General features: G+C 45.5%; 1 protein-coding gene across 1 annotated transcript in view; it reads left to right on the top strand.

Annotated features, from left to right (window-relative positions):
• The first annotated feature begins 760 nt into the window (after positions 1–760).
• LOC121578659 (sodium/hydrogen exchanger 3-like) overlaps positions 761–25,663 on the top strand; it is a 42,765-nt gene continuing 17,862 nt past the window's right edge. Inside the window, 2 exon segments of the mRNA XM_041893031.2 lie at positions 761–917; positions 920–991. Of these exon segments, the coding sequence (XP_041748965.2) occupies positions 761–917; positions 920–991 (229 nt within the window).

Genomic DNA, 25,663 nt, shown 5'->3' with positions numbered 1-25,663 from the left:
TGCAGCAGCTGTTAAAAGGGTTGAGGGTTTGAATGGTGCACTTGAAGAGTCCATGGTGGTGGATAGGCCTTCACTGCAGGCTGCAGCAGTTGCCTTTCACCAGCAGGATCCTGACATTTTAAAGGTTAAGAAGGTGGACTTTGTGGCCTTTATAGCTATGGTGATAAATGGCACTGCCAAGGTGGAGAGAAGGTCCAGGAAGATACAAATCATTGTGGAAGCAGCGGAGCGGTTCCTGGGGCTGAAAGATTTATCGGCGAAGGAGTTACATGGAATATTGTCATAAGCCGTACCACCCTCTCTGGCCCTAGAGCCTGAGAAGGGAGATATGGAGAATTGAAAGAAGGAAGAAGTGGGAGTTTTGTTTTGTTTTGTCAATGTACTATTTTTATTTGTGTGGATTAAGTTATTTTCCATATCACGTATGGATTTTATTTTTACCTTTTTTTGGTTTCAACCCGTCCAGTTGGTGGCGGCAATACACCTTTTGGAGTTTTAGTCCGCCATAAAACCCACAGAAGAAGAAGAAGAAGAAGAGAGCATTAATATAAGTTATGCTTCACCTACAGTAAAAATGTGTACTCTAACCTGAGGGAGGACAGAGAGGAGCAAACATGCTTAGGGCAAGCACAGTTTTTTACATTCCAGAGATACAGTGAGAGGGGAAGGGAATAAGAGGGACAGACCAAGATTGATCAAAGCAATTATCTCAAAAAGCCATTACTGTAGTCGTAGAGTTTGAAAAGCATCCAGCTCCAAGATGACAGCGCTGTGGCGCTCCACATTCTTCCTGGTTATGGTGCTGCTTGACATTAGTAGGCCCAGCCTGGCATCTCAGGCCAGGAATGAAGACCCTCATGTCACTGAGACGGGTACAGAGCAGGAGACAAACATTGGTACAGAACATGGAAACGACACGGGAAGTGGCACGAAATTGAAGCCCCGAACCTGGTGGCACTCTGGATCCTGGTCAGCTGGCTCTGCAAACTCGGTGAGTACCAGACATTAAGCCTACATACCCTTCCCCAGGCTACTCATCTTCATAGTACTTTATTGTACCATAGATCGCTATTTCACAGGGCACCATTGAAAAAGAGACCCTGGTCTCAATTGAGATTCCCTATATAATAAAAGTTAAATAAAATAAACATTTACCCTCTTAGAGCTTTTGGGGTTACACTTTACTGAACCCTCGGTCATAAGGCCCGACATTACACTGTCATGACATAGCAGATTAACTGTGTTAGTGTAACATTTTACTTAGCAGATTTGGACTGTTAGGTGACCGTTTGATGCAGGACTTATTTGGGTGTTTTGACATGACAGCTGAGGAGAACTTTCATTGAGTCTGGCAAGTGGTTATGTAGTGGAGGACTTCGTGGACTGCCTTTCGTACAGTTGATCATGTAATTTGTGCTAATGTAAATGCATATATGATATGATTTACGGAGTTTCAGCCTCAGAAGGTTAGTAGTTAAAGGTAATGGAGCATCCACCATGTTGTGTTTAGGTCTTGTTTGTTGACGTGATGGTCATTAGCATTGTGAGTGTACAACAGACACAATTGAGAGGTGACATTGACACTCTGTTTGTGTGTGTTTGTGTAAATGTGCATATACTGTGTATAAGTACCTATGGATACATGTGTGAGTCTGTTTGCAATGCATATGATGGAGGAAATGCATAGCATTGGTGAGTGTTGCAGGCAGATATAGACTTCCATATATACTGAAAAATATATATGAACGCAACATGTAAAGTCTTGTACCCATGTTTCATGAGCTGAAATAAATGCACAAAAAGCTTATTTCTCTCAAATTTTGTGCACAAATTTGTTTACATCCCTGTTAGTGAGCATTTCTTCTTTGCCTGTGACGAGTACTGAGGATACGAAGAGGTAGAAAGCAGACGCAGGAATCAACAAGGTAAAAGTTTACTTAACAATGAGAAAGAGAATAACAAAGAGCGAGTGAACGACACATCGCTAACAATTACAAACAACAATGACTGAACAGTCCAGGGCTATATAGTGGTGGTGATGAGATTAAGTCCCCCTCCCCCGGACGTGCGGATCCCGCCGCAGGACATCGACCCCGAGGATGAGGAGCGGGCCGGTCAGGGCGGCGATGGTGGAAGTCCCGAATTAGGTTGGGGTCCAAAACGTCCCCAGCCGGAACCCAGCTCCTCTCCTCAGGGCCATACCCCTTCCCAGTCCACCAGGTAGTGGAGCCGTCCCCCACGGAACCTGGAGTCCTGCTGGTCCCTCAAAGCATACGCCAGACTCCCGTCAATGTCCAGGGGCAGAGGGGGCATACCCCGGGGGACGGCATCAGCCAGAGGACCAGGAACCACCGGCCTGAGGAGAGACACATGAAAAGTAGGTGAGAAACGGTAGTGAGGGGGAAGGAGCAGTCGGTACGACACCTCATTAATCCGCCGGAGGACCTTAAATGGCCCCACAAACCGGGGGCTCAGTTTCTTGCAGGGCAGGCGGAGAGGGAGGTTTCGAGTGGACAGCCAGACACAATCACCAGGCTGGAATACGGGAGCCTCATTGTGGTGGCGGTCAGCTTGGTCCTTCTGCCGACGAATGGCCCTCTGGAGACGGACATGGGCGGCGTCCCAGACCTGTCCGGCCCTGCGGAACCACTCGTCGACAGCGGGCGCATCGGTCTGGCTAGGTGTCCAAGGGGCCAGGGCCGGCTGGTACCCCAGGATGCATTGGAAGGGAGTGAGCCCCGTGGAGGAGTGAACGAGGGAGTTCTGGGAATATTCTGCCCAAGGAAGAAATCTCGCCCACTCACCCTGCCGGTCCTGACAGTGGCAACGAAGAAACCTCCCCAGCCCATTTGACTGAGGCATATACCCGGAAGTGAGGCTGGCCGTGGCCTCGATCTTCTCCAGGAAAGCCTTCCACACTTGGGAGGTGAATTGGGGGACACGGTCCGAGACGATGTCCTCCGGAAGTCCATAGTGCCGGAAGACCTGTTGGAACAGGACCTCAGCGACCTGGAGAGCAGAAGGAAGACCAGTTAGTGGCAAAAAACGGCATGATTTTGAGAACCGATCTACATCCACCATGACTGTGGTGAAGCCGTCAGAACGTGGGAGGTCGGTGACAAAGTCTATGGACAGGTGTGACCAAGGTTGCTGAGGCACTGGTAGAGGAACTAGTTTGCCTGCCGGGCGTTCCGAGGTGTCTACGTTTGGGCACATACGGAACAGGAGTTGACATAACGAGAGACATCAGTAGCCAAGGTGGGGCATTGGCAGGCGCTGTGGCCTCCTGAGCCGTCAGGCAGATGTCTTCGTCCACATCCCAAACGACAGGTGCAACGATGAGAGACGGGGGCAGGATCCCCCAGATCCTTCCATTCTCCGGTATGGTGCATCCTGGAGAGTGCGTCGGCTTTCACATTCTGGGATCCTGGGCAGTAGGACAGAATGAACTGAAAGCGAGTAAGAAATTGGGCCCACCTGGCTTGACAAGAGTTAATCCGTTTCGCTGCCCGTATGTGCTCCAAATTCCGGTGGTTAGTAAGAATCCGGAATGGATGGACTGCGCCCCCCAGCCCGTGTCTCCGTTCCTCCAGAGCGAGGACCACCGCCAACAGCTCCCTGTCTCCAACTCCATAGTTCCTCTCTGCGGGGGGTAAGCTTTTCAGAGAAAAAGGCACAGGGATACATTTTCTCTGGCTTACCTTGCCACTGGGAGAGGACCGCACCCACGCCCTCCTCAGATGCGTACACCTCCAGGATGAAAGGACAAGATGGATCTTGGTGTTTTAGGATGGGTGCTGTGGTGAACATCTCCTTCAGCCTCTTGAAGGCAGTGTCAGCCTCAGGGTTCCAGGCCAGCTTCTGAGGCCCACCCTTAAGGAGAGAGGTGAGCAGGGTTGCTATGGAGCTGAAGGACCTGATGAAACGCCGGTAGAAATTGGCGAAGCCCAGGAAGCTCTGTAGGCCCTTGATGGAGGTGGGGACTGGCCATGACCTGACGGTGTCCGTCTTCTCTCTTTCCATGAACACCCCCTGAGGACTGATCCTGCATCCCAGGAAGGAGATGGCCTGTTGGTGGAATTCGCATTTCTCCCCCTTCACCAACAGGCTGTATTCCCGGAGGCAGAGTAGGACAGCTCTGATGTCCCTGATGTCCTCCTCGAACGTAGCCGAGTAGATCAGGATATCATTGATGTACACCACCACCTGTCTACTCAGCATGTCTCGGAACACATCATTGACGAAGGACTGGAACACAGCAGGTGCGTTGGCGAGGCCGTAGGGCATGACTCAGTATTCATAGTGGCCTGAGGTAGTGCTGAATGCCGTCTTCCACTCGTCTCCTTCCCGGATTCGAATCAGGTTGTAGGCACTCCTCAGGTCCAATTTGGTAAAGTACCGGGCCCCTAATAGCTGCTCGATGGCCGACGGAACCAGAGGGAGGGGGTACCGTTACTTGGTGTTGACTGCGTTCAGCCCCCTGTAGTCAATGCATGGCCTCAGTCCTCCGTCTTTTTTGGCCACGAAGAAGAAGCTGGCGGAGGCAGGAAAGGTAGAGCGTCTGAAGAACCCCTGTTTCAGGGTCTCCGCCACATACTTCTCCATGGCCTCAGTCTCCGCCATGGAAAGGGAACACAGTGGCCTCCATCATTCTTAAATTGAAGAACTTTGGAACCACCAAGACTCTTCCTAGATCTGGCTGACCGGACAAACTGAGCAATCGGGGAGTAGGGCCTTGGTCAGGGAGGTGACCAAGAACCCAATGATCACTCTGACAGAGCTCCAGAGTTCCTCTGTGGAGATGGGAGAACCTTCCAGAAGGACAACCATCTCTGCAGCACTGTACCAATCAGGCCTTTATGGTAGAGTGGCCAGACGGAAGCCACTCTTCAGTAAAAGGCACATGACAGCCCGCTTGGAGTTTGCCAAAAGGCACCTAAAGGTCTCTCAGACCATGAGAAACAAGATTCTCTGGTCTGATGAAACCAAAATTGAACTCTTTGGCCTGAATGCCAAGCGTCATGCCTGGAGGAAACCTGGCACCATCCCTACGGTGAAGCATGGTGGTGGCAGCATCATGCTGTGGGGATGTTTTTCAGCGGCAGGGACTGGGAGACTACTCATGATTGAGGGAAAGATGAACGGAGCAAAGTACATAGAGATCATTGATGAAAACCTGCTCCAGAGCGCTCAGGACCTCAGACCGGGGCGATGGTTCACCTTCCAACAGGACAACGGACCTAAGCACACAGCCAAGACAACGCAGGAGTGGCTTCGGGACAAGTCTCTGAATGTCCTTGAGTGGCCCAGCCTGAGCCCGGACTTGAACACGATCGAACATCTCTGGAGAGACCTCAAAATAGCTGTGCATCAACGCTCCCCATCCAACCTGACAGAGTTTGAGAGGATCTGCAGAGAAGAATGGGAGAAACTCCCCAGATACAGGTGTGCCATGCTTGTAGTGTCATATCCAAGAAGACTGGAGGCTGTAATCGCTGCCAAAGGTGCTTCAACAAAGTACTGAGCAAATGGTCTGAACACTTACACTACCAGTCAAAAGTTTTAGAAAACCTAGTCATTCAAGGGTTTTCTTTATTTTTACTATTTTCTACATTGTAGAATAATAGTGAAGACATCAAAACTATGAAATAACACATATGGAATAACCAAAACCCAAAAAGTGTTAAACAAATCAAAATATATTGTATATATTGAGATTCTTCAAATAGCCACCCTGTGCCTTAATGACAGCTTTGCACACTCTTGGCATTCTCTCAACCAGCTTCATGAGGTAGTCACCTGGAATGCATTTCAATTAACAGGAGTGCCTTAATGCATTTGAGCCAATCAGTTGTGTTGTGACAAGGTAGAGGGGGTATACAAAAGATAGCCCTATTTGGTAAAAGACCAAGTCCATATTATGGCAAAAACAGCTCAAATAAGCAAAGAAAAATGACAGTCCATCATTACTTTAAGACATGAAGGTCAGTCAATACAGAACATTTCAAGAACTTTTAAAGTTTCTTCAAGTGCAGTCGCAAAAACCATCAAGCGCTATGATGGAACTGGCTCTCATGAGGACCGCCACAGGAATGGAAGACCCTGCTGCAGAGGAAAAGTTAGAGTTCACAGCGTCATTAGAGTTACCAGCCTCAGAAAGTGCATCCCAAATAAATGCTTCACAGAGTTCAAGTAACAGACACATCTCAACATCAACTGTTCAGAGGGGACTGTGTGAATCAGCCCTTCATGGTTGAATTGCTGCAAAGAAACCACTACTAAAGGACACCAATAATAAGAAGAGACTTGCTTAGGCCAAGAAACACGAGCAATGGACATTTGAACAGGTTAAATGTGTCATTTGGTCTGATGAGTCCAAATGTGTCTTTGTGAGATGCGGTGTGGGTGAACGGATGATCTCTGTATGTGTATTTCCCACTGTAAAGCATGGAGGAGAAGGTGTTATGGTGTGGGTGTGCTTTGCTGGTGACACTGTCTGTGATTTATTTAGAATTCAAGGCACACTTAACCAGCATGGCTACCACAGCATTCTGCAGCGATACGCCATCCCATCTGGTTTGGGCTTAGTGGGACTATCATTTGTTTTTCAACAGGACAATGATCCAACACACCCCAGGCTGTGTAAGGTCTATTTTACCAATAAGGAGAGTGCTGGAGTGCTGCATCAGATGACCTGGCCTCCATAATCCCCCGACCTCAACCAAATTGAGATGGTTTGGGATGAGTCGGACCGCAGAGTGAAGGAAAAGCAGCCAACAAGTGCTCAGCATATGTGGGAACTCCTTCAAGACTGTTGGAAAAGCATTCCAGGTGAAGCTGGTTGAGAGAATGCCAAGAGTGTGCCAAGGTGGCATCAAGGCAAAGGGTGGCTATTTGAAGATTCTCAAATATAACATATATTTTGGTTTGTTTAACACTATATTTGTTTTCTACATGAGTCCATGTGTGTTATTTCTTAGTTTTGATGTATTCACTATTATTCTACAATGTAGAAAATAGGAAAAATAAAGAAAAACCCTTGAATGAGTATGTGTTCTAAAACGTTTGACCGGTAGTGTACGTAAATGTGATATTTCTGTTATTTCTTTTACACATTTGCATACTTTTCTAAAATCCTGTTTTTGCTTTATCATTCTGGGGTATTGTGTGTAGATTCATGAGGGATTAAAAAATATATTACAATAAGTCTGTAATGTAACAAAATGTGGAAAAAGTCAAGGTGTCCGAATACTTTCCGAATGCACTGTACGTATGGCTCTGATGGCAGATTACCTGACATTTTGTCTAGTCATTATTCTCTTCAATTTACCCATTGGTGACATCTGTGAAACAGCCCCTCAAAACGTAACCACAGTATTTGCACTGGTGACTCTGAGGAGTGCTTATCAAACAGAAATAATGTGATGTAAGTCTAGGATAGATCCTAAGATTGGGTTGTGTCATGCCTGGTCCCTATTAGTTTAATGTAGTTAATAAGTCAATGGGGAACTCTACAAACATGCTTAAATTCAATAATAATAATCCATCACTGTCACACAGAATTCTTCTGTAAAAAAAAGAATTGAAGAGGGAAAAAAAATTCAATGCATGACTTTAACCCTGGTACAAGCCTTTTACATTGCACTTGAGACTTTTTAATAAGCCTTTTACATTGCACAAGAGTTGTGGTCTACTGTAGACAAAGGTATGAAAATGTATGCACTCACTAACTGTAAGTCGCTCTGGATAAGAGCGTCTGCTAAATGACTAAAATGTAAAATGTAAAAATGTGTGTTTTCTCCAGAATGGAAAAAGGTATGGCATTTTTCTTCCTTAGAGAAGATAAATGTTTGCTTTATTCCTTCCTTTTCCCCGCCAGCACAGCATTCTCAGGAAATGTATTGGGGATAATGAACAATGAACATGTCTGGTTGGTGTGCTGTGCTCTATGGGGGCTGGGAAATGGCATTCATAACTACTCCAATCAATATAAAGTATGCACTGTAAAATGAGCTGTAGGAACTTTTGACAAAATTATATCGACCTGTTGCATACTTCACATTGCCTCCTGTGAACATCTACTTGCAAGAACATGATCAAGTACCCACATGTAGTACTAATTAACTGTTGACTGTGTCCTGTGTTGTGCTTTCAACCTCTGTCACCAGTCTAACCAAAACACAACCAGACTAAATGGCATACTATACTGTCTGTAACTCCCAGCCAGAAAATGCCCTTTGTCTAACCTTTCCCTCTTGCCAAGACTTGACCTTTCTATTCAGGTGTTAAAAAGTACATACTTATACATGCTTGGAGGAACATGGGTCTCAAGGCCTTAGGCTGGGCACTGGTTAAAATGATACATTGGGACATTAGTTAGTTAATATGGCTAATAATGTGAATTGATGCATGACATCTTTTTGCACCCTATTTTGCCTTGGAGTTAAGCTTTTGCCATAATGCATCATGATAAACCTACCTCTACTGTATGTTAAAATAACATTTTACTCATAATTTATTATGTGTGAAAATAGATTAGCCTATTCATAGGGTCTGTTACGTAAATGCAACCTCAAGTTAATGGCTGCAGTGTCTAAACATTTCCAGCAGATTGCCAATGTGAAAATGTCCGCCTGTTACGCCTTGCTAAGTACAATAGGCCTATGTAAGCACTTGTGATGTGTTACAGTGACAACTGCTGAATAAGTCAGGTCTTAGTATATGTGCTTACAAACTTTTATATTAGCAAACAAATAATTCCACATAAAAAAAAAAAGTTCAGTTAGATTAACCTGTGCCACCTAGGTAAAGAGTCATATTTATTATACTGATTGAGTACAGTAAATAACCAATAAGTGACAGATAGTAGTAAGTGTTTAAGGAAACATAACACATATCTTATTATGTGATTTCATGATACCTCTGATTTCATGATACCCTGACCAAAACAACATCGTCACTATGGAGAATGGCAACAATGTTTACATCACAAATACATGATGCCATTGTTTCCTACTTAACAAGTTTTTGTTGTATATCAATAAAGTTTTAATTGTGCCATGTACACACCTGTGTTAGAACGTGGGCATGAAACAGCCCTCTGGGGCCAGGTAGTTTACTGTTTGCTTAGTTTTCTAACATCAATGGGTCCATTTGTGTGGTGTGTTTCACTATTTGGACTGGGCATAATGCCACAGAAAACATCCAGTCAGTGGACAACACCTTTAGGAAATTATTGTATGGCTGTTTTAAAACGTATTTTCTGCAATTCTACATAGTAATGATTTACTACTTGGTCAATTGATTTGATGATTAAATCTATGCAAAGACATATTATGAATTGATAGTTCAACCTTCTGTTTTCTTTTATTCTGTAATAGGGTATATTGTAACCATATGTTCAAGCTAATCAAATCAAAGTTTATTTAGCGCTGTCCTTTTAGAACCATGAAGGGCGCTCCAATAGTTTAAAATAACACTCATCAATATCTGTTGCCTACGCCTAATAGTCATGCTCATCACTTTATTATTATTATTATTATTATTATTATTATTATTATTATTATTAGAAATAGAAGATGATCACTTCTCACAATGGTGCTTGTTTAGTAAAGTTAGATCAAAGCTGAATCAATGTCTCGCAAGATCACATAATGATTAATTCGTATTTTACATAACAGAACAGAATATAATAGCAGAGTAGGCCTTTAACGTTAGTGTTACACCAAAAACACCACCTCATTTCTAATGAGATTTTAGGAGGGTTAGCTGAAGTTGAATAGTAAAACAAAATGTATCTTGTGCCAAAACTCAACAGAGCCGCTAGGTAGGATATATACTTTGATTGAAACAAAATACAAGAAAGGCTAATAGTTTAACATTATCTGCTCTAACTCGCTCACAAAACAGTGTCACGAACCGGCTCAAGTTCGTAACAAAAGGGAGACACGTGGAGACAAGGAATACTCAAAGTATATATTTATTAACTAAAGTAAACTAAATCAAATAACAATGGTGTGTGTAATCAGTAATCAGTAGTGTGAGTGTTTGCATGCATAAATGTAATATGGAAAGGTGTTGAGAGGTGCCAAAGCAACAACCAAAAAGCCACAAAAAATACCACAACCAAAGTCAAAGTAAGACTCCTCAATGAATGTGGAAGAGGTCCATTTATGCTGGGACACACCCGGCCCAGGTGTTTCCCATGTAGCTGACGACCCTCCCAACTCCGCCCACCGGCATCCTACTAAGGAAACAAGAGCAAAGAGAGAATACGGCAGACAGAGTGGGAGGGTCGTCACCCCCCCCATAAAACCGGGGACCAACAAGGACCCCGGACCAACGTACTCAGCCCCTGCGTCCCCAAACCGACAAATTGTACATGTTCACACCTCCACTTGCCCCAACCATCATCCTCCTCTCCAGACCTCAGCAAACTTTACACACAGGAAGCAACATTTAAGAGGAAAGAAGAACACAAGCCTAGGAGGGGACAAACAGGAAAGATAGAACATGACAAAACCAAACAATGGTCAGTCACATCAATATTCAGGAACAGGGCGCACGAGAAAGCGCATCAGCAATCACGTTATCAGTCCCTCGGATGTGCCGCACATCTAGATGGAAGGATTGTAAAAATAAACACCATCTCATTATCCTCTGATTAGGACACCTCATGGACCTCAAAAGGGTGAGAGGGTTATGGTCGGTGTAGACCACAATAGGTACTACTCTCGACCCGACATACAATTCAAAGTGTTGTAGCGCCCATATGAGTGCTAATGCTTCTTTTTCAATGACCGAATAGTTCAACTGATAATGGTTAAACTTTTGGAAAAGAAACTAACAGGCCTCTCAACCCCAGCCACACCTGCTTGCAGCAAAACTGCACCTGCCCCCACATGACTAGCATCCACCTGCAAGGTAAATGACAAATCCACACGAGGAGCAGCCAGTACCGGAGTTGAGGTAAGCAACCTCTTTGAATCTTCGAAAGCCTGTTGACAACGAGAAGACCAGATGTACACAGCCTTAGCTTTCAGCAAATCTGTCAAGGGAGCGACCACAGTAGAGAAGTTCCTACAGAAACCACGATAATACCCAATCATTCCCAAGAAACGCATCAGTTCCTTTTTAGTAGTTGGTAGTGGAAAAGCATCAATAACTACCACTTCAGCCCGAACAGGACGCACTTCACCCTGCCCAACCACTTTTCCAAGGTATGTAACAGTCGCCTGAGCAAACTCACATTTAGCCAAATTTATCGTGAGGCGACCCGCAGCCAGACGTCCGAACAAGGCTGCATATATCACTGCATCGTCCAGATAAACAGCGCACCCGGCCAGACCAGAGACAACCCTGTTTCTTAAGTCGCTGAAAAGTGGCAGGTGCATTACGCAGTCCGAAACTCATAACCGAATACGAGTACAGACCAAAAGGTGTAATAAAGGCAGAGATTTCACGTGCCCTACTCGTCAGTGGCACCTGCCAATAGCCCTTTAACAGGTCAAATTTGCTCACAAACTTAGCTGCGCCGACTTGATCAACACAGTCCTCCATCCGAGGAAGAGGAAATGAATCCGGCTTAGTGACATCGTTTACCTTACGGTAGTCCAGTACAAAATCTGTTTGTTCCATCCGTTCCATTTACTGACCAAGATACAGGGAGTAGCCCAACTGGAGAAAGAAGGCTCTGCTATTTTACTCTCCATCATGTACCTGACCTCAGCATCCAGACAACGCAGTTTCTCTGAAGAAACTCTATAGAACCGTTGACGAATGGGGTCAGCATCTCCAATGTCAATATCATGTTCTATTAAGTTTGTACGTGTAGGTGTATCAGAAAACAACCCTGGAAATCTCCGAATCAAACCAACCATCTTTTTCCGCCCATCAACAGGTAGATAAGTAAGAAGGCTATCTAAAATCTCCAGTGTCTCTGAATTTTTCAATCTACCCTGCAGTATGCAATCGTCGGGTCCAGAAACATCTTCCTGCTCCTGCACAGACCTAGCATGACCAGAACCCAGGGAATAAACAGTATCAGCCAAAAGAACAGCCTTACCGTCCTCTGTAGACCCCCCTGTTCAGTCTCAGAGGAATGTGCATAATAGGGTTTTAACAAATTTACATGGCACAGTTGGTGTGCTTTCCTCCGTTCTGGAGTGGTAACTAGATAATTTTGCTCAGTGTACTGGCGCACCACTGTATATGGACCTTGAAACTTGGCTTGAAAAGGAGAACCAACAATTGGCAGCAGAGCCAGAACCTGATCACCTGGACTAAAGTGACGAGGCTCAGCTCGGCGATCATATATGCTCTTCATCCTGTCCTGTGAAGATGATAGCTTCTCTTTAGCCATTTCACCAGCGGCATACAAGCGTCGCCGAAAATCACACACATATGATAACAGGGACTGAGGAGGCTCGGGAGACTTCCAGTCATCCTGGAGAACAGATAAAAGCCCACGCACCCTATGTCCAAACACTAGGTCATTTGGGCTAAAACCTGTGCTCTCCTGTGAAACCTCCCTAGCAGCTAACAGTAACCAAGGCAACCCCTCCTCCCAATCCTTATCCATCTCAGTACAATAAGCTCTCAACAAAGACTTAAGTATTTGATGGAAACGTTTCAGTGCTCCTTGACTTTGGGCATGATAGGCGCTAGACAAGTTGTGTTTAATATGGAGTTGTTGGAGAACCTGACCAAAGAGATTAGAGGTGAAATTAGATCCTTGATCACTTAGAATGACCTTAGGGATTCCAAACAGTGAGAGAAACTGAGTCAAAGCTTTTAACACAGACTTAGTCGTGATAGACCGGAGAGGATAGGCAGCAGGAAACCTAGTGGTCTGACACATCACAGTCAACAAATAATTACTACCCTTTCTAGAACGAGGCAGAGGACCAACACAGTCAATAATCAGATACTCAAAAGGTTTACTGAGTACAGGAATAGGGAACAGTGGTACCGGCTTAATAGCTTGATTAGGTTTACCAGTTAATTGACAGGTGTGACAAGTTTTGATGAAATCAGAAACATCCCTCTTTAATCTTGGCCAAAAGAAATGTCGTAATATGCGATTGTAGGTTTTTCTCACACCCATATGCCCAGCAACGTCGTTGTGAGAAGTTGTCAGCACCAACTCACGAAGCTTAACTGGTACCACAACCTGACTAATCGCCTCCCCCAGAAAACTACCATGAGACATCCACTTTCTCATCAGGACCTCCTCTTGGAGAAAATAGCCCTGTGCGACATCTCCCAACTGTTCCACAGGCACAATTTGGTCCCGCAACTCTTCTAATGTAGGGTCAGTCCGTTGCGCCTCGATTAAATCGGAGCGGGATACAGATAACGGGATAACAGGGAAAACAGTAACAGACTTCTTTGTAGTATTCTCGTTAGCCAGTTCCGTGACCAGGTCATCATGGATCATAGAACGCGTCACTGCACACGCAGAGAACACCTCTGGGAAATTCTGCGCACTCTCATCAGGAATCCCTACAATTGAAGGCTTAGTGGAAACCACTAAAGATGGAAACACGATAGGCCACACACGCTCCCCAGCCAGGTTATTTCCAAGGATCACGTCAATACCCTCAATAGGCAATGAAGGACGCACCCCCACAACAACCTCACCTTTCACCAGTCCACAATCCAACATCAGTTTATGCAATGGAACTGACAGAGTGTTCAAACCTATTCCCCTAATTAGAACACTATTCCCCGAATCAGTCTCCGCAGAGAAGGGTAACACAGATTCCAACACAAATGATTCATAGGCACCTTGTGTCTCTTAGGATCTTTACTGGCACTAGGTTCTTACTTCCTAACATAGACACAAAACCCTCCGTAACGAAAGGTAAATAGTCAGGATCAATATAGCCTTTCACATGGCTCTGGGCATGAGACAATGCGTCAGGAGTGAACTGATGTGAACAGGCGCTGCTAACGCTGTAGGCCTCGATTTACCATAAGCACCTGTACTGAATTTACCCCTAGACCGAAGAATCGGACATACATTTTTCCAATGACCTAATTCTTGACAGTAGTGACACTCTTGACCAAAGTCAGTTTTACCACGGGTATCAGGCTCAACCCTAGTTGAATGAAACTCTGCCCGGGAACCGAAGTATCTCGGCGAGCGAGGCCCAAATCTCTGCGAACGCCCCCACTCACTCCGAATACGGGGTTCTGCAAAAACATTTTTTGTGAGTCAACACATATTCATCTGCCAAAACCGCAGCTTCAGCGACAGTCTTTATTTTTCGTTCGTTAATGTACGTCGCTATACGATCAGGGATTGTGTCCTTAAATTGTTCTAACATAATCAGATCACACAGCCCTTGGAAAGTCATAACTGCAGAGGCGGAACACCAGCGATTAAACTGTGAAGATAATATTCGCGCAAACTCAACATGAGTCTGCTGATCATCCCTTTTTAAAGTTCTAAATCGTTGGCGGTAAGCCTCAGGGACCAATTCGTAACTCTGTAACACAGCCATTTTAACCTTATCATAACTAACTGTCGGCTACACTAAAGAGCTGAATATGCTTCTTGCGCTTTACCAGTCAGCACACACTGCAGAATCAGGCCAACTCCTAGCGTTAACAACACGCTCAAACAACGAAAAGAATGTCTCCGGGTCCTTTTCATTAAACTGGGGCAACAACCGTAAATTCCCAACAATATCAAATGTGTCTGGATTACGACCAAAAGAGGAACGACCCCTAGGAAACTCTGGATCACCTTCCCAGAGCAAACTCTCCCCTGAGAGCTTTCCTTCCCTAACCAACTCTAGTCGCTCTTGTTGCAGCTTGATTTTAGCACGCTCCATATCCTGTTTAAATTCCAATTCCCTTTCATATTTTACACGATCATGCTCCATTTTAGCTTGTTCATGCTCCATTTTAGCTTGTTCATGCTCCATTTTAGCTTTTTGTCCATTTTGTTCATGCTCTAGCTGTAACAGAAGCAGTTCTTTCTGCTGTTCAAAAGAAGACTACTATGACTAACCGATGGAGCGGTCATTGTAACATATCGGGGAGACAACGTGTCCTCAGCAGAGGCTGCCCCAGTGGTAACATCCAGAATACCACTCTCCATCAAATTGGCCTTCAATATTAACCTAATAGAATTTTTTAGACGTTTATCACTAATTTCAACCTTGTAGTGTTCAGCAACCTTCAACAGCTGTTCTTTAGTACATAATTCTAACAGTTTTTCTGATGGAAAGCGAATGAACTTCGTCTACATTAGACGCCATAATCAGAAAAAATAAATAAAATATATATATATATCATAATAATCTCACTCAACCCCTCTGCTGAGCACACCAGACACAAGAGAAATGACAATCACACCGAGCACCACAGAAGAGAGATGGGATATGGAGCTTCCCCAAAACCTACAATAACTCAACCCTAGTCTTCGTGCAGATTTGCGGTGGGTAATTACGCACTGTAGCCCGCTGGCAAGGAATTAAACCCCCAGCACGCTGGTAGATTCCACCAAGCCACGGATGTGCCCCGAGACAACTGCTCAGTCCACAGACACCACACAAAAATAACAAACATTTAACCATGCCCAACGTATCCCAAAACAAAACACGTGACTAAGCCTATCAGGGGAAAAAGCTATAGCTCCGGGTAGCAAATGTCACTACCCTACCCAATCTCCCACTGAGGTACACAGCCGATTGTACTCACCTCCAACCGATGTCCCAACAGCGAGTAGAGCAAGAGTTTCCAGGCTGGGCAGGGCCTGGAAAACTAACCAATGTACTCTCTCCAACGCAGTACACAACCCAAAGGCAACCAATACTGGGCCTATCAAACTCAAACAAACTAACAAAATTTACAAAGAAAGACCCTACAGAATTGGACATTAACTCCACGTTCTCCCAAACACAACCAGTTCAAGATCCCAGACGAGCCCCCGCTTGTCACGAACCGGCTCAAGTTCGTAACAAAAGGGGAGACACGTGGAGACAAGGAATACTCAAAGTATATATTTATTAACTAAAGTAAACTAAATCAAATAACAATGGTGTGTGTAATCAGTAATCAGTAGTGTAAGTGAGTGTTTGCATGCATAAATATAATATGGAAAGGTGTTGAGAGGTGCCAAAGCAACAACCAAAAAGCCACAAAAAATACCACAACCAAAGTCAAAGTATCTGCCTAGAGAGAGACTCCTCAATGAATGTGGAAGAGGTCCATTTATGCTGGGACACACCCGGCCCAGGTGTTTCCCATGTAGCTGACGACCCTCCCAACTCCGCCCACCGGCATCCTACTAAGGAAACAAGAGCAAAGAGAGAATACGGCAGACAGAGTGGGAGGGTCGTCACCCCCCCCATAAAACCGGGGACCAACAAGGACCCCGGACCAACGTACCAGCCCCTGCGTCCCAAACCGACAAATTGTACATGTTCACACCTCCACTTGCCCCAACCATCATCCTCCTCTCCAGACCTCAGCAAACTTTACACACAGGAAGCAACATTTAAGAGGAAAGAAGAACACAAGCCTAGGAGGGGACAAACAGGAAAGATAGAACATGACAAAACCAAACAATGGTCAGTCACATCAATATTCAGGAACAGGGCGCACGAGAAAGCGCATCAGCAATCACGTTATCAGTCCCTCGGATGTGCCGCACATCTAGATGGAAGGATTGTAAAAATAAACACCATCTCATTATCCTCTGATTAGGACACCTCATGGACCTCAAAAAGGTGAGAGGGTTATGGTCGGTGTAGACCACAATAGGTACTACTCCCGACTCGACATACACTTCAAAGTGTTGTAGCGCCCATATGAGTGCTAATGCTTCTTTTTCAATGACCGAATAGTTCAACTGATAATGGTTAAACTTTTTGGAAAAGAAACTAACAGGCCTCTCAACCCCAGCCACACCTGCTTGCAGCAAAACTGCACCTGCCCCCACATGACTAGCATCCACCTGCAAGGTAAATTACAAATCCACACGAGGAGCAGCCAGTACCGGAGTTGAGGTAAGCAACCTCTTTGAATCTTCGAAAGCCTGTTGACAAAGAGTGGGAGGGTCGTCACAACAGTCATTCAATCGAAATGCATAGGCTATTTCCATGAAACTGATTGAGGTCAATCAAATGATTGGCATGCATATGCAGTTTTACCGGTAAAATGTGAATAATTATCCTTCACGATTGACAGTGATGATGGCCTGTTTTGAAATGAGCTATTCCTAACTTTGTGTTTGAGGTTATTAAAAATATTACATTTTCTTGAGACAATATGTGTGGGCATAGGCAGACGTTGCAATTGAAGGAACCATTTTATACATATTTTATAACGGGGTTCTCCAACCCTGTTACTGGAGACCTATCATCCTGTAGGTTTTCATTCCAACCCTAATCTAGCGCACCTGATTCTAATAATTAGATGGTTTATAAGATGAATCGGGTTAGTTACAACTGAGGTTGGAGTGAAACCCTACAGGATGGTAGTGCTCCAGGGTCAGGGTTGGAGAGTCCTGTAATGATAGGCTATTGAATACGCTACATCTGTCAGTACAAAAATGTTTTCAACTCCCTCACCTAAGAAAATAGCACTACACCACTGCAAGTAAGATCTATGGTAGGTCTGTAGCCGGTGGTGTCTGTATGCTGCTTCATCCATCTGAGCAGAAGCCAAAATGCAACCATCCTGTGCTCATTACAAACAGGGTAAATAAAGGACCTTGAATGACAGCACCATGGACAACTCCTTTCACCCGGAGACTTCGGGCGCTATTTTGATCTGCCGCTGATTATTTTACTGAGCCAGCATTGCGATCCAATGCATGCATTATTTATGCAATAAACAGAACATCGCTAATAGACCAGACACTAACTAGAGGCAAGAGTCAGAACTAGTCTGTTTGGTAACATCACTAATAGACCAGACACTAACTAGAGGTAAGAGACAGAACTAGTCTGTTTGGTAACATCGCTAATAGACCAGACACTAACTAGAGGTAAGAGACAGAACTAGTCTGTTTGGTAACATCGCTAATAGACCAGACACTAACTAGAGGTAAGAGATAGAACTAGTCTGTTTGGTAACATCGCTAATAGACCAGACACTAACTAGAGGTAAGAGACAGAACTAGTCTGTTTGGTAACATCGCTAATAGACCAGACACTAACTAGAGGTAAGAGACAGAACTAGTCTGTTTGGTAACATCACTAATAGACCAGACACTAACTAGAGGTAAGAGACAGAACTAGTCTGTTTGGTAACATCGCTAATAGACCAGACACTAACTAGAGGTAAGAGACAGAACTAGTCTGTTTGGTAACATCGCTAATAGACCAGACACTAACTAGAGGTAAGAGACAGAACTAGTCTGTTTGGTAACATCGCTAATAGACCAGACACTAACTAGAGGTAAGAGACAGAACTAGTCTGTTTGGTAACATCGCTAATAGACCAGACACTAACTATAGGTAAGAGACAGAACTAGTCTGTTTGGTAACATCGCTAACAGACCAGACACTAACTAGAGGTAAGAGACAGAACTAGTCTATTTGGTAACATCGCTAATAGACCAGACGCTAACTAGAGGTAAGAGTCAGAACTAGTCTGTTTGGTAACATCGCTAATAGACCAGACACTAACTAAAGTCTATTAATCTAAAGTGGAAGATGGGAGAGTTATATTTGAGTGTTTCAGTGAAACGTGAAGGAGGCCCCGCTCTCTCGCTTTCCCAGATGCTTAGTTAATTTCATTTCGATCGCCTTTGCATTATTGTAGCCTTTTCTGTAGCCTGTCAACTATGTGTCTGTCTATCCCTGTTCTCTCCTCTCCGCACAGGCCATACAAACGCTTCACACGGCGTGGCTGCTGCCACTCTAATCTAGGGTCCCTGCGCGCACGACCCACGTGGAGTTCCAGGTCTCCGGTAGCCTCTGGAACTGCCGTTCTGCGGCCAACAAGGCAGAGTTCATCTCAGACTATGCCACCCTCCAGTCCCTCGACTTCTTGGCGCTGACGGAAACATGGATTACCACAGAAAACACTGCTACTCCTACTGCTCTTTCCTCGTCTGATCATGTGTTCTCGCATACCCCGAGAGCATCTGGTCAGCGCGGCGGTGGCACAGGAATCCTCATCTCTCCCAAGTGGACATTCTCTCTTTTCCCCCTGACCCATCTGTCTATCTCCTCATTTGAATTCCATGCTGTCACAGTCACTAGCCCATTCAAGCTTAACATCCTTGTCATTTATCGCCCTCCAGGTTCCCTTGGAGCGTTCATCAATGAGCTTGACGCCTTGATAAGTTCCTTTCCTGAGGATGGCTCACCCCTCACAGTTCTGGGTCACTTTAACCTCCCTACGTCTGCCTTTGACTAATTTCTCTCTGCCTCCTTCTTTCCACTCCTTTCCACTTTTGACCTCACCCTCACACCGTCCCCCCCTACTCACAAGGCAGGCAATACGCTTAACCTCATCTTTACTAGATGCTGTTCTTCTACTAATCTCACTGCAACTCCCCTCCAAGTCTCCAACCACTACTTCATATCCTTTTCTCTCTCGCTCTCCTCCAACACTACTCACTCTGCCCCTACTCAGATGGTAATGTGCCGTCGCAATCTTTGCTCTCTCTCTCCCGCTACTCTCTCCTCTTCCATCCTATCATCTCTTCCCTCTGCTAAATCCTTCTCCCTCCAATCTCCTGATTCTGCCTCCTCAACCCTCCTCTCCTCCCTCTCTGAATCTTTTGACTCTCTATGTCCCCTATCCTCCCGGCCGGCTCGGTCCTCCCCTCCTGCTCCGGAGCTTGACGATTCATTGCGAGCTCAGAGAGCAGGGCTCCGGGCAGCCGAGCGGAAATGGAGGAAAACTAGACTACCTGTCATCTTTCCACTCCCTCCTCTCTACATTCTCTTCCTCCGTTTCTGCTTCTCTCCTCCCAGCGGAATCCTCCTCCTCCTCCCCCTCCCTCCTCCCTCTCTGTGGATGACTTCATCAACCATTTTGAAAAGAAGGTTGACAACATCCGATCCTCATTTATTAAGTCAAATGACACTGCTGGTCCTGCTCACACTGCCCTACCCTATGCTTTGACTTCTTTCTCCCCTCTCTCTCCAGATGAAATCTTGCGACTTGTGACGGCCGGCCGCCCAACAACCTGCCCGCTTGACCCTATCCCCTCCTCTTTTCTCCAGACCATTTCCGGAGACCTTCTCCCTTACCTCACCTCGCTCATCAACTCATCCTTGTCCGCTGGCTATGTCCCTTCCATCTTCAAGAAAGCGAGTTGCACCCCTCCTCAAAAAACCTACACTCGATCCCTCCGATGTCAACAACTACAGACCAGTATCCCTTCTTTCTTTTCTCTCCAAAACTCTTGAGCATGCCGTCTATAGCCAACTCTCCTGCTATCTCTCTCAGAATGACCTTCTTGATCCAAACCAGTCAGGTTTCAAGACTGGTCATTCAACTGAGACTGCTCTTCTCTGTGTCACGGAGGCTCTCCGCACTGCCAAAGCTAACTCTCTCTCCTCTGCTCTTATCCTCCTTGACCAATCTGCTGCCTTTGATACTGTGAACCATCAGATCCTCCTCTCCACCACCTCAAGCTGAACCTCGGCAAGTCAGAGCTGCTCTTCCTCCCGGGGAAGGACTGCCCACTCCATGATCTCGCCATCACGGTTGACAACTCTGTTGTGTCCTCCTCCCAGAGTGCAAAGAACCTTGGCGTGACCCTGGACAACACCCTGTCGTTCTCCGCTAACATCAAAGCGGTGACCCGATCCTGTAGGTTCATGCTCTACAACATTCGCAGAGTACGACCCTACCTTACACAGGAAGCGGCACAGGTCCTAATCCAGGCACTTGTCATCTCCCATCTGGATTACTGCAACTCGCTGTTGGCTGGGCTCCCTGCCTGTGCCATTAAACCCCTACAACTCATCCAGAACGCTGCAGCCCGTCTGGTGTTCAACCTTCCCAAGTTCTCTCACGTCACCCCGCTCCTCCGCACACTCCACTGGCTTCCAGTTGAAGCTCGCATCTGCTACAAGACCATGGTGCTTGCCTACGGAGCTGTGAGGGGAACGGCACCTCCTTACCTTCAGGCTCTGATCAGTCCCTACACCCAAACGAGGGCATTGCGTTCTTCCACCTCTGGCCTGCTGGTCCCCCTACCTCTGCGGAAGCATAGTTCCCGCTCAGCCCAGTCAAAACTGTTCAATGCTCTGGCACCCCAATGGTGGAACAAGCTCCCTCACGACGCCAGGACAGCGGAGTCACTGACCACCTTCCGGAGACACTTGAAACTCTACCTCTTTAAGGAATACCTGGGATAGTATAAAAGTAATCATTCTACCCCCCTACCCCACCCCCACAATTTAAAAAAATATATAATATATATATATAAATAAAAAAACGATTAGGATAGAATTATAAATATACTCAAAAAATTAAGAATTACAAAATTTGAAAAAAATTAATTAAAAAATAAAATTGTAAAGTGGTTGTCCCACTGGCTATCATAAGGTGAATGCACCAATTTGTAAGTCACTCTGGATAAGAGCGTCTGCTAAATGACGAAAATGTAAATGTAAATGTAAGTAAATAATTCAGCCAATTTGTGTATTGATGATTCATCAATTAGGTTAGGGTTTTTGCAGGTTCAAGGATTATGCGACTTTCAGAATGAGACTGATAAGAGGTAATTATTTGATAAGTGACTGTTATCGATATATAACATATATATCTTCTAAGAGTTTAATTCGGGAGATGGTAACTCGTTAAACAACTTATTCCGTGGTGCCCCAAATTCCTAATGAGTTAATTGTCACATGATTAATTTAATCGATTGACAATTAAATATAGTTAGGGGATTCGATAAATAACAGTCATACATTAAAGTAAGTCACGTCACGACACTGTCTATTTACCACCACAAACTGATGCTGGCACTAAGACCGCACTCAACAAGCTGTATAGGGCCATAAGCAAACAAGAAAATGCTCATCCAGAGGCGGCACTCTTAGTGGCCGGTGATTTTAATGCATGAAAACTGAAATCGGTTTTACCTCATTTCTACCAGCATGTCACCTATGCAACAAGAGGGAAAAAAATTCTAGATCACTTTTACTCCACACAGAGACGCAGACAACGCCCTACCCTGCCCTCCATTTGGCAAATCGGACCATAACTCTAGCCTCCTGATTCCTGCTTACAAGCAAAAACTCAAACTGGAAGTACCAGTGACACGCTCAATACAGAAGTGGTCCGATGAAGCAGATGCTAAGCTACAGGACTGTTTCGCTAGCACAGACTTGAATATGTTCTGGAATTCATCCAGATGGCATTGAGGAGTTTACCACGTCAGTCACCGACTTCATTAATAAGTGCATTGACGACGTTGTCCCCACAGTGACCGTACGTACATATCCCAACCAGAAACCATGGATTTCAGGCAACATCCGCACTTAGCTAAAGGCTAGAGCTGCCGCTTTCAAGGAGCAGGACACTAATCCGAATGCTTATAAGAAATCCCGCTACGCCCTCCGATGAACCATCAAACAGGCAAAGCATCAATTCAGGACTAAGATGGAATCCTACTACACCGGCTCTGATGCTTGTCGGCTGTGGCAGGGCTTGCAAACTATCATGAATTGCAAAGGGAAACCCAGCCGAGAGCTGCCCAGTGACGCGAGCCTACCAGACGAGCTAAATGTCTTCTATGCTCGCTTTGATGCAAGCAACACTGAATCATGCGTGAGAGCACCAGCTGTTCCGGACGACTGTATGTATGATCACACTCTAAAAAACCAGTCTAAATGACTACTGCCCCATAGCACTCACATCTGTAGCCATGAAATGCTTTGAAAGGCCGGTCATGGCTCACATCAACACCATCATCCAGAAACCTTGGACCCACTCCAATTCATGTACCACCCCAACAGATCCACAGATAACAAAATCTCTATTGCACTCCACACTGCCCTTTCTCACCTGGACAAAAGGAACACCTACGTGAGAATGCTGTTCATTGACTACAGCTCAGCGTTCAACACCATAACGCCCTCCAAGCTCATCACTAAGCTAAGGACCCTTGAACTGAACACCTCCCTCTGCAACTAGTTCCTGGACTTCCTGACGGCCACCCCCAGGTGGTGAGGGTAGGCAACAACACATCTGCCACGCTGAACCTCAACACGGGGGCCTTCAGGGGTGCATGCTCAGTCCCCTCCTGTACCCCCTATTCACCCACGATTGAATGGCCATGCATGACTCCAACACCATCATTAAGTTTGCAAAACGACACGACGGTGGTAGGCCTGATCAGCGACGACGATGAGACAGCCTATAGGGAGAAGGTCAAAGACCTGGCAGTGAGGTGCCAGGACAACAACCTCTCCCTCAACATGGGCAAGACAAAGAAGCTTACCGTGGACTACAGGAAACGGAGGGCAGAACACGCCCCCATTCACATCGACAGTGCTGTAGTGGAGCGGGTCGAGAGTTTCAAGTTCATCTGTGTCCACATCACTAAGGACCTATCATGGTCCAAACACACCAACACAGTCATCAAGAGGGCACGATAACGCCTCTTCCCCCTTAGGAGGCTGAAGAAATGTGGCATGGGCCCTCAGATCCTCAAAAAGTTATACAGCTGCTTTTTTTGGGGTGGGGTAAGTGGGGGTAGAAGGATTACTTTATCCTATCCCAGGTATTCCTTAAAGAGGTGGGGTTTCAAGTGTCTCCGGAAGGTGGTGAGTGACTCCGCTGTCCTGGCGTCGTGAGGGAGCTTGTTCCACCATTGGGGTGCCAGAGCAGCGAACAGTTTTGACTGGGCTGAGCGGGAACTGTGCTTCCGCAGAGGTAGGGCAGAGGTGGATGAACACAATGCCCTCGTTTGGGTGTAAGGACTGATCAGAGCCTGAAGGTACGGAGGTGCCGTTCCCCTCACAGCTCCGTAGGCAAGCACCATGGTCTTGTAGCAGATGCGAGCTTCAACTGGAAGCCAGTGGAGTGTGCGGAGGAGCGGGGTGACGTGAGAGAACTTGGGAAGGTTGAACACCAGACGGGCTGCAGCGTTCTGGATGAGTTGTAGGGGTTTAATGGCACAGGCAGGGAGCCCAGCCAACAGCGAGTTGCAGTTATCCAGACGGGAGATGACAAGTGCCTGGATTAGGACCTGTGCCGCTTCCTCAATAGTTGAGTTGATGATGTAGGACTCTGGTTTGCCCACCAGAGATCCCAATGTCCTTGATAGAGTTTCTGGTCGTAGTTGTGGTTGGAATGGATACTTCAAATGTACCAGCGGTTGTCTGAGAGAGATTGTCCTCTCCTCTCGTGGCTTTAGTGAAAGTTCTAGACGACTATACATGCCAGCTGCAGACTGAAATTATAAGGTCTAGTGCATTGTCTTCTTCTTCACCTCGTGTAGAGGTTGAGTGTTTCAGAGTTTCTCCATTTCAAACGTGTGGAATAATGTCTCACGTTTTCTGGTCTTTCTGGTCTAACCATTTTGTAACGTGTAGCTTCAGCATCGCGCTTCTTGGTCTTATAAAATTCAACCATTTGCAACATCCGGCTAAACCGTAGTATGCGTGGTCTTCCTTTGGTAATAGAGTTGTAGTATTAAACCATTTTGTAACGTTTAGCTCACACTTCACGTCTGCTGGTCTTGTAGAGTGTCAACCATTTTAAGCTGTTGGCTTCCTGGTCTGAGGTGAATTTCATCACGAGGCTTTTTATGCACTCGGGGTAAAAGGGGCATTCCATCATGTTTGTGCTCATCTGGGCGTGGCCACTGAATGACAACAAATCAATATTTTTTCAAATAAAACTCACATTGAGCAAAAATCATTGGGTTAGTTTAGTATTCCGTGTCAGCGCAACCATTTTCCAATTTCCCAATTTATCCAGCCGACTTTTTAAGCTACATTAACTTTTTATGAGTTTTACAGTGTAGGTCTACAGAACCATTAGCATTCTGGCTGAGACTGACATCTGATTTGTATCATTTACAGGAAACTGAGGTCATTTTGGCCTGCCATTAGATGCAGTTAAACTTTGATGATAGTCAATGCATTGTATCATGTTTGAAACAAATGGAGAATTGAATTAATGTATTGTCAAATCCCTTATGTTTATAATATGCCTGAGAGAAAGTGCATTTTAATTCCCACAAGAGTAGATAATCCTCCCACCTCCCACACAGACGTTAACCAATATTGTGAAATATACAGGTCAATCATTAAGACAAGCTATCAGACATTACTTAGCAGGCGTAAGCTGCTCAATATGCAGAACGGTTGAATTATTTCAACTTACTCCAAAATACATAATCAAAGTTAACCTTGGCTAAGCATAATGCACAACCAGGCATACAAATAATGAACTGAAATTCCACACCAAAAAACGGTCCTAAAAATACCCACAGATCAAATGTAACAACTTTGTATCTGGCTTGAAAGCACACTTTAGGATGACGTTTCCTCCTTGAGAGTGGCATAGTAATCTCTGCCCTTGATTGAGTTCAGTAGAGACTGAGGAACTGAAACAATGCGGACACTGCTCAACGTGACTGAGTCACCTGGAGCAGTGCCCCCCCCCCCCCACCTTTGAGAGGACATATAAATGGGTTAGCCTGTGAGTCCATATAACTCTG

Source organism: Coregonus clupeaformis, chromosome 12 (genome assembly GCF_020615455.1).
Source record: "Coregonus clupeaformis isolate EN_2021a chromosome 12, ASM2061545v1, whole genome shotgun sequence".
In the NCBI taxonomy this organism is placed as follows: domain Eukaryota; kingdom Metazoa; phylum Chordata; class Actinopteri; order Salmoniformes; family Salmonidae; genus Coregonus; species Coregonus clupeaformis.
Note: the sequence above shows the minus strand (reverse complement) of the source record. Positions and strands in the feature narration are given on the sequence as shown.